The following is a 10,000-nucleotide window of genomic DNA, read 5'->3' as shown; positions in this document are numbered from 1 at the left end:
CCCCTTACACCGGCATGGTCACATGCTTCCGGTCAATGATCCTTTTCTTCCTTGGCTATCGCCGAGCAAACACGCGAACTACTTCGTCCCTTTCAAGTTCGTGCCTCACAGCGTTCATACACACATAATTTTTCTCGTCTGGCCGTAAAGCCTTTTCTGTTTGTTTTCCTGTCTTGTCTGCCCAGCTCTTCGAAACGCCGGTGTTAAAACGGGGGTAGCTGATGAAGTAGAATGTTTCCTATGTGGCTTGTGTATTTTCTCGTGTACGTTTTGTTTGCAATGTCCTGTACCCAGATATGCACCTATACATACAGGTGGATGTCGGTACGCACATACCTGTACGTATATATGCATATACTCATTTACTATTTGTTTTTATATATATATGTATATATATATATATAGAGAGAGAGAGATAAATAAATATTACTATTTAGACATCTCTCAGGTTTTGATGTGACTGTTCCATTTGATGCTTTTGTTTTTTTTTTTGGGGGGGGGGGTTGTACGTGGATTTGTATACATGAAGAAGACATAACATTTATTTAGCTTCAGTTGTCGTATTTACTCATTGGTTGTCTGCTGAGAGCCATATTTCCCATTTGGGTGAAAACACACGCACACACCAACGTATATATATATATATATATGTGTGTGTGTGTGTGTGTGTGTGTGTGTGTGTGTGTGTGTGTGTGTGTGTGTGTGTGTGTGTGTGTGTGTGTGTGTGTGTGTGTGTGTGTGTATGCGTGTGAACGTGTGTCTTTGTGTATACATAATGGGTTTGTGTGTATGTGCGTATAGAGAACCATTAATGTTTCGCCTATGTCGATACATTTCAACATCAACTTTTATTAGATGGGATAGTAAATAACTGCACTTCATTTATAACATTTGTATAAGATTTTTTTTTCTGTCTTGATGAAACGACTCTTAGTAGAGATACATTTATGTTTTTGCTATTAACAAATGTATGTAATGGTTGTTAGCTTTGATATAATTTAGTGTGCTCCGACAGAAAGAAAAAAAAATTTGTTGCTGTTTACAGATTTACTATTTCTTGGGTATTAATTGTCATTCCTATCAGTGTGCCGTATATCTATTTAATCAGCAATTTCCTTTAGAACTCTTTCATCAGCAGGATTTAGTGTGGAATCATTTGATTTGAGTTTATTTTTTATGATACACCGGATTCTTTGATTCCACACACTCGTTTGTTTCACTTGGTGTATTGCTTTTTCCTAACATTTACCCTACATGAAGCTGATCTCTCTCCCCCTCTCTCTCCCCCTCTCTCTCCTCCTCTCTCTCTATCTTTCTCTCTCTCTCTCTCTATCTATCTCTCTCTCTCTCTCTCCCTCTCTTTATCAAGTTAGATATGGATTATTTTGTAAATTGTAATTCAAAACATGTGTAGTTCGAATCTCCACAATGAATTTGTTGATATATTTCTCCGTCAAATTGTTTACAAATAATATCATATTTCGTCAATGTAACCCTTATTCGTCTTTGTAGTCCAAATTCATGGCACTGGCTTCTGTGAAGTGTATTTCTTTCTGAGCTCATTTTTTGTTTTTATTAATTATGTGACCCATAAAGGCGGTGTGCTGGCAGAAACGTTAGCACACCGGGAAAAATTCTTAGAGGCAATTCTTCCGTCCTTACGTTCTAAGTTCAAATTCCGCCGAGGCAGACTTTGCTTTCATCCTTTCGGGGTTCGATAAATTAAGTACTAGTGAAACACTGGGGTCGGTGTAATCGACTTGTCCTTTCTCCCAAAATCTCACAGCTCATGTCTTTAATACAAAAGATTAATTATGTGAACCGTAGGTCACGAATGTCCTCTTTTGTATGTCTAAATCATATATTTCTTTCTAATATAGGTACAAGACTTGAAATACTGGGGGAGGGGATAAGTCGATTACATCGACCCCAGTGCGTAACTGGTACTTATTTCATCGACCCCGAAAGGATGAAAGGCAAAGTAGACCTCGGCGGAATTTGAACTCAAAACGTAGCGACGGGCGAAATACCGCTAAGCATTTCGTCCAGCGTGCTAACGATTCTGCCACCTCGCCGCCTTCATCTAAATCATATATTGGTACAATGCCTCTCCCTAGACACAGCGGACGATACGAAAGGCTTGCAGAAAATACAAAATCCTAGCGATGTTGCACGCCTGCAGCAGGAGTTGGACGTAATTTACAGATGAAATGTGACTGTTCCATTTGATGCTTTTGTTTTTTTTTGGGGGGGGGGGTTGTACGTGGATTTGTATACATGAAGAAAAACTTACAGGGTACACGAAAAACTTACAGGGTACACGAAAAACTTACAGGGTACACTGGCCCAGGGGCAATTACAATCCCAGAACCTAAATCAGTGCGTGACCTAGGTATCGACATGAGTGATGATACCTCTTTCCAATTGCACATTACCAAGATGGCGACAAAGTGCAGACGGCTGGCTGGCTGGATTCTGAGAACCTTCAAAACTAGAGACAAGGTAACCATGATGCTCCTCTGGAGGACATTTGTCCTCAGCCGCCTAGATTACTGCTCCCAACTATGGTTATCCAACAGTGTAAAATTAACAGCTGAGCTTGAAGCAATCCAGCGAAGCTTCACAAAGAAGATTGTCTCTTTGCAACAGCTCAGCTACTGGGAAAGGCTGAAACAGCTAAGACTCCCTGGAGCGAAGGCAGGAGAGATATGCAGTAATATACACTTGGAAGATCCTGGAAGGGCTTGTGCTAAATTTTGGCATTGAAAGCTATACGAATGCCAGAACGGGTTGCCACTGCACAGTGCACAATGCCAAACATCCCAACAATGCCGTCGCGCTTCAAGACCAGTTGCTACAACAGCCAGGATTTTAAGGTCCCACTGTTTTTAATATTCTCCCAAAGAGCCTGAGGGACCTACACAAAGTTGATGTAGGTGTTTTCAAAACAAAACTGGATTTCTTCCTGCCGAGAGTTCCAGATGAACCTTACCCGTGGTATGAGGCGCAAATGAGGGCCGTGACATCAAACTCCCTTATTCACCAAATTCCAATAATAACAGTGTAGCAAAACGGCGGTGCCCCAGCATGGCCGCGGCTTTGAACTGCCACCTATAAAAAAGTGGTATGTTAATCCGATAAAGAATATATCCCTTAGATCCTTCATTTATTTTTGAAATGCAATTTTGTACATATTGGAAAATGGCTAGTAGCTCCATTCAGAGGGCCGCTAGAGACTCAGAACTACTTCCATTGCCTTTGCCGTGAAATTTCAAAGAATTAGCTTTTAGATTTTATATTCACGCTGTAATTTTTCTTCCTATAGGCAGACACACACACACACACATCCATTTTTATTTTATATATACATATATATTTTTTTTTCTTACCATAAAGTATTCCGTATTGCAGTGAGGCAACAATGAAAGCTCCCAGCGTCTGTGCTAGAGTGTAGGGTAGAAGCTTCTTAAATTTGGTTTTTCCCATCAGACAAAAGCTCAAAGTAACAACTGGATTCATGTGTCCACCTGCAAATACATTGAACGAAGTATTGTGAAATATTTAACATGATAACGGGAAGAATTTGATCAGTGTGTCACATTGCCTTGTAACACTTCGATTTTCTGTTCTGGAGCAGAAGACACTGTCATGTAGGGTGGTCGCTAGACAAGCGGATAATTTGAAGGCAAAACTAACAAGCATTAATTGGATCATCAATAAACTGTGTGATTGGTGGTTTCTAATTCGTTGTTTCTGTTGTCGAATGAGCGCGTAATCATAACAAGCATTGACCGCCATTAGCTTCTGCGGGAACCCCACATCATGGAAGAAAGCTTTGGAAGGAAACAGCTATCAGACTTTCAGAGACAAATTATTGTTCTTTTCAAGAGTGAAAATCCGACTGGAGGACTGACTATAGGCTTAACTGTGTTACCGAACTATTTTTCAACTGTCACAAGGAATCCAATTAATGCTGTTATTGCAGCTTTGAAACTTCGTATACATCAAACAGATCTTGGGAAAATATAAATTGTCACATCATGAATTTTGGTGGGTTTATCTGATTATTTCAGTCAAAAATTATTAGAACATTGATTCCAGAACAAGGTCAGCAATTTCATGTGAAAAGTCGACCTCCGAAAAGATGAAAGGTAAAGTTGCCATCGGTAGAATTTGAACTCAGAACAAATGGACGCACAAATTACCGCTAAGAATTTTTGTCTGGCGTGCTAGTGATTCCGCCAGCTCGCCACCTGGGAGGAATGGTAGAATATTAAAAGTAGTTATATGAGCAAGCACTGTTAATTCTACAGTATTCTTCTCTCCTCTAGGCACAAGCTTTGCATAACACTGTCTATGAACAGCCGCCTTTTGCTTGGTAGATATTGTGATATGCCCATTTTCCCCAGCAAGCCTTGAACATTGATTGTAAAAATGAAAATCACTTTCCCCCGAGAAGAACGGCTAAAAATCTTTCTCTATTGCGATAGTATGTAACTTTGGTTTCCGGATGCAATAAACTCTTCTCTGCTAGTCTAGACGCCAACAATTCAGCATATTTCTTTAAGAGATTTAGCTTCCTAACGAGGTCATTGAGCTCCGGTTAATTAAAAACTTGTGCCACTGATGAGGTTCCTTGAAAATTACTGGCATCATGACTACTGTTTACAGGTGAAGAACAGGATTCATCTTCTTCATGCAGCCCTTCTAGATAGATTAATGAATGATGGGACTGGTATTTCGTTTGAGTGTACAACAAGTGTTTTGCCGAGTCTAAGTCAGGATACATCCATTCACTCCGATTAGGTCCATTAATGCCTTTCATGTTAACCACACAAAAATAACAATCTTCACTGTGATTCCGTTGTTCTCTCAACGCCATAGGTATACCAAATTCCAGACCATTTGTCCACTGCCGAAGGTGCTCAATACAAGTTTTACAGACAATGTGTGGAGCCCATGTCTTATCTTGGTCCCCTAATTTTATTTCGAAATAGCTTAAGTATGTATTGTCACAAAATCAGAAACGGATTTTCTCTGTCCCTTAAATGCTTATTCAAGTATTTGTCATATACATTGCAAACTATATCTGATGCTATAATAATCTTGCCGGCGGCCTATCCCAGATTTATGTGTGGGCAGCTGTACATTATCTCAAAAAGTACAGCTGCTAGGAAGAAATGAAGGACATATTCTTTTTCGGAGGACTGACTATACCTAAAATCAGGTCTAAAACCTGAGGCATGAATATTTTTTTTTTGTTTTTTCATTTGTTCCCCAGTGCTACCAATATTGACAATATAATTCAGGAATTATCTTACCTGAAACCTGTCCAGCAATGATAATTGCAATACACAAGCCTATACCAGCGGAGATGTTATGATTTAAGTTTCTTTTCAATACAACCTCAGCATTCCAACCAAATACAAATGCCTGAAATATAAGAATTTTAGTTCAGATTAGTTCAAGTTGCTTTCAGATTCCTCTGTCAGATTTCTAAAACTCTCCGCAAATATATTACTCGTAGCCATTTTACTCTCCATAGAATTTTAAAGCATGATCTGTTTTGGTTATGATTAACAATCAGTAAAACTGTAGGATGTATCAAATTTATAGGTTTCTACCCTTCACAATTTTCTAAGAGCTTCCAAAAATGCAATCTATAAACAGGTTGTATGCATTTAGCTCGCCGAAAGTTTGCTTAAGTATGCAGTTGAAGAATTCAGTTAGCTATCCTACAATCGCACCAGTACAAGATTTACCTTATATGAAATGATACACCTTTACAGGGTTATCAAACTTAGCTCAAAACTGAAGCACTATACTTTTTGAGTTGTAGGATTACGTTATGTGGTTGTTTACTCAACTTTGACTGAGTCCATGATCTGATTCTAATGTTTAAACATAATCGCTTTGCTTTTGTTTTCATCGAAATTGAAAAAGAGGATTAGGCATAACTTTACGCACTTATTGCACTATAATAAGGGTCTTTAAAAGTTAAAACAAATTATTGGCTGTTACGCTGAGACCCAACCTGATGTTCCTGTCAATGAGGACTGGCAAATGCAGGGCTAAATGATGGTGTGGCGGATTGTGTCAAGAGTCTACTTTTGGTAGTAAGTGTGAAGATCAAATAACACAGATCCAAGTCAGACAAATTGCTAGGGGCAAACTGATAGTATGTTCTTTGGATCTGTTGTTCATCTCTTCGTGCAAATATCAAGAATTTTTCAATGATAATTAATGGTTGATTAAAGAGAGTAATATTTATACGTTATACAATAATTATGTAGACTGGCTTGCTGACAGAAATTCTTCAAATAATATTCAGTGTTGCCAAAGTTTAAAAATCAAATGATATAACTCTGTTCATAAAAGAAAGGTATCTTAGAAGCGAGTTTTTAGATGTAAAGGACCATCGAAAGAAACTCATTACTGTGATATATGATTTTGTCCATTAGCTTTTGAAAAATAACGAAAGAAAAGGTAAAAGAAACTATCATTCATTCGTAATTAAAAATGACTTTATGATATTTAACTGAAAAGCAAATACCTATTAATCATTAACATTTTATTTGGAAAACGGTTGATTAAGTTTGAGGTCAGCCTACACAAAGCATAATCATCATCAAAGACCCAAATCATAGAAACGATTAAAAAAAGTTATTATAATGACTTCTTAATTAGATTTAAACCGTTTCATGTTGGTACCTAATTACCCAGCAACAATTTCTAAACAGATATGAATCTATATTTTTGAAAACGTTCTCTTTGATAATAATTAGATTCAAGTGAAATTCCTAAAATCACAGTACATCGACTTTCACGGATTCCGAACTCATGCTTTGTGTTCTTAGAGGCTATCGCTTCACCTGAGAGGTATTTCTACTAATAAATCAACTATGATATATTAGTTAATTTTCTATTTTCAAATCTGGTTTGATTTTTTGTTTTAATCTGCTCGAAGATCTGTCTTCTATTTCACAGTACTTTTAACAGCGCAGTAAAATAGTTAGTATCGTATCGTTTTATAATCAAATACGTTGTAAAAGAATTTTAAATATTTTTCATTCTACTCAGTAGGAGGTGACTGTGTCCATGGTCTCATAGACCCTAAATGACCAGTAAGATTGATGTAATTAATGTGATTCTTTTTTAGTTGCAATTTCATTTCTGTAGAAAAAACATGGCCAGGTAAAAATTCTAGAAGAGCAATGTTCTGGGGATAGAGGAATTGACAGAGTCGTTTGTGCAAGGTGGGTGGAGGTAGATCGATATGAATAGCGAGAAAAGAAGCAAATTAGTGGGAAGTTCTTTAGTGGCAATAGAGCAGCCAGCTCTGACGGTCAGAGTTCACTGTAGATAGAAAGAGCGAAGAACGGAAATAGAATTTCTGTGGGAGTGCGGTAGCAACTAACTCAATCCTATTGCCATTTTTTATGCAGTTAAATCTAGTGCTTTCATTCTGACGAAATCTAGAAGGCAACTAATCGAAAATTCCATGAACTTCAAATAAAAACTACTCAAGGTTCATCCCACATTATACTTTTCAGCAATTATACAGTTTAATTTTCCCTAAAATGATACGTGTTCACTTTAACTTCAGTGAAATATACGTATTAGCACGAAACATAATTATTCGATGTTTGTAGAACCATTTAAGGCACAAACATTCCAAATAATTTCCAATTTTCCATAGCTTTTGGGAGCAAGACACTCTGTTGAACTCTTTTTTTAAAACACACTAACATTTTCCCAAAAGTTGCGCGGTTGATGAACCCGTCAATCGCCGGCAAAATTTCAACATCAACTGAAAACTCTTAAAATACACGTAAAAAAACCTTAAGTCTGAAACAGTAATTTAATATCAGTTGCATACTTTTGAATATGTAAAAGTAACTATTTATGATGTTTGCCTTCTTATGAGCTTGCAAATTTACCTTATTACTAAAAGAAGTTAAAGCATTACTTTTGATGAAATATTCTAACCTTGTGATATAGGGCTCCATTGTCTCATTCCTACATTTACTATGATCTTCATGAAGGTTAAGGAACCAGATATCACTGTATAATCTTTTGGATAATATAAACCCAATACATCGTTGATAAGAAGATGTGATGCTCATGGCTGGAAGGCTTTTGATCGTGGATCTAGTTGATGAAAGCTGATCTGATGGTTAAACAACAACGGCAGCGTGAAGGTTAGATATAAAAGAAATTCAGATGTTATTTCACATTCGAATCTAATTAAATTTCGTTAAGCTAAAATGTTTATCACCTGCTCAGGTAAACTCTAATGAAGTACAATAAGGAAAAATAGGTAAAGCAAAGGAACAAATGTAAGGGATTGAAGAAATGTAGGAGTTAATTATATTTCTGATATCATGTCGTGTTTGCTATTGAAGAAAGAGTGCTTTTGCTTCGCTAAAAATTTCCTTCCGGCATTTCAAGTTGATATGATGTTAAAATTACTTCAGTTTCTATTTCTAATGTAGATCCTGGTTAATTTTCATGACCAATGAAGACTGTAATACTGAGAGCGCTTACGGAAATAAATAGTCAAAGGTGGTGTGAGAAAAAAACTTAACAATTACCAAAGTTACACTAATTTAAAGCCGGAAGAATTGAATGGAATTTTGAAATCAACTATTTGTTTCATACGCAAGTAAAGAGTTAAACTTGAAATATTACATTCTCTTCTTGGTAATTCGAAATCAGCATATAATCAGTAGATAATTAATCTAATTAACTAATGAACGAAAATTAGTTCATTGTTATTTAGCCCCAGATCAACCTTGATCGAACATACCGACTATCAATACTTCCAACTGAAAAAATCCTGTCGTTTAAAGGGTACCTAGTACTTGATTATCTAATGCTTCTAATTAGCTTATATCATGGCAGCAGATGATTTGAGGGGTTGTTAACTTCTGTTTCTCCCAGGTCAAGCAATCAATGCATAGATGTTTCCTCAGTACATGTGTTTGTAATGTAAAATGTAATAGCCACAACAGGGATTTGAAACCAGCCCTTAAACTCGATCTGTGATAAAATTAAGAAAATAGGTTGAAGCTACGTCGACATGTTAGAAGTAGTAGCCAAATCACACCCTACCGTTTAAAAAGGAAATAAAAAGACAATTTAATCATTGAGAGTTGTTGTAACACCTTTAATTATAGGTCGACTCAATCAAGGAACACCTGTAGCTAAACAACAACAACAATGTTTATTTCAAGACAGAAATAATGACCTTACGGTGGTATACCCAGGATGACTAAGAAACTTACTGATTTCAACCTTCGAGAGAAGTGTAGCTAATGTTGTAAAGCACAACCACTGCGTCGTGATGCACTTGTGCCCCACGTTGGACCACATATGTATTACGAGTCACAAAATGTTAGAATGTTTGGAAAACTTGAGAGTTTTAATGCTCTGCAGCGATGCATCAGTTATTATTTAATTCTTTCAGTGATTGAACTGCGGTCCAATGGGGTACCGTATTAGAGGGTTTTAGTTAAACGAATCAACCCTTTGACTTATTTATAAGTCTTTTTCTTTCTTTCTTTATTTTTTTTTTACCGAACCACAAATTCAAGGAGATGAAAACAAACACCGACTGTCAAACGGTGGTAGAGAACAAACACAAATGCACACACATACATATATACATCAAAAAAGGCTCAAAGGTCCTTCCCGAGTCCTAAGCTTATAAGGCCAGTTTCTTGAATTCTGTGGTGTATATGTTCCCCGCTGGATGGGACGCCAGTCCGTCGCAGGATTATTAACTTTTGCCAGCTGAGCGAACTGGAGTAACATGAAATGAAATGTCTTGCTCGACTCAAGAACACAACACATCGTCCGGTCCAAGATTCGAAACCATAATTTTACAAACATGAGTGCAACGCACTAACCAGAAAACCACATGCCTCGACACAGACACGCCACACACACACACACACACACACACACACACACACACACACACACGTGTGTGCATGTG

The 10,000-nt window shown here is 37.2% G+C and overlaps 1 protein-coding gene across 1 annotated transcript in view; it reads right to left on the bottom strand.

Annotated features, from left to right (window-relative positions):
* Window positions 1-10,000, bottom strand: part of LOC106879093 (aquaporin-9) — a 78,146-nt gene that overhangs the window by 36,154 nt on the left and 31,992 nt on the right. Inside the window, exons 2-3 of the mRNA XM_014928527.1 lie at window positions 5,322-5,433; window positions 3,390-3,527 (exon numbers count right to left, since the gene is read on the bottom strand). Of these exons, the coding sequence (XP_014784013.1) occupies window positions 3,390-3,527; window positions 5,322-5,433 (250 nt within the window). The remainder of the gene's footprint in view (window positions 1-3,389; window positions 3,528-5,321; window positions 5,434-10,000) is intronic.

Source organism: Octopus bimaculoides, chromosome 3, assembly GCF_001194135.2.
Source record: "Octopus bimaculoides isolate UCB-OBI-ISO-001 chromosome 3, ASM119413v2, whole genome shotgun sequence".
NCBI classification, from domain to species: domain Eukaryota; kingdom Metazoa; phylum Mollusca; class Cephalopoda; order Octopoda; family Octopodidae; genus Octopus; species Octopus bimaculoides.
Note: the sequence above shows the minus strand (reverse complement) of the source record. Positions and strands in the feature narration are given on the sequence as shown.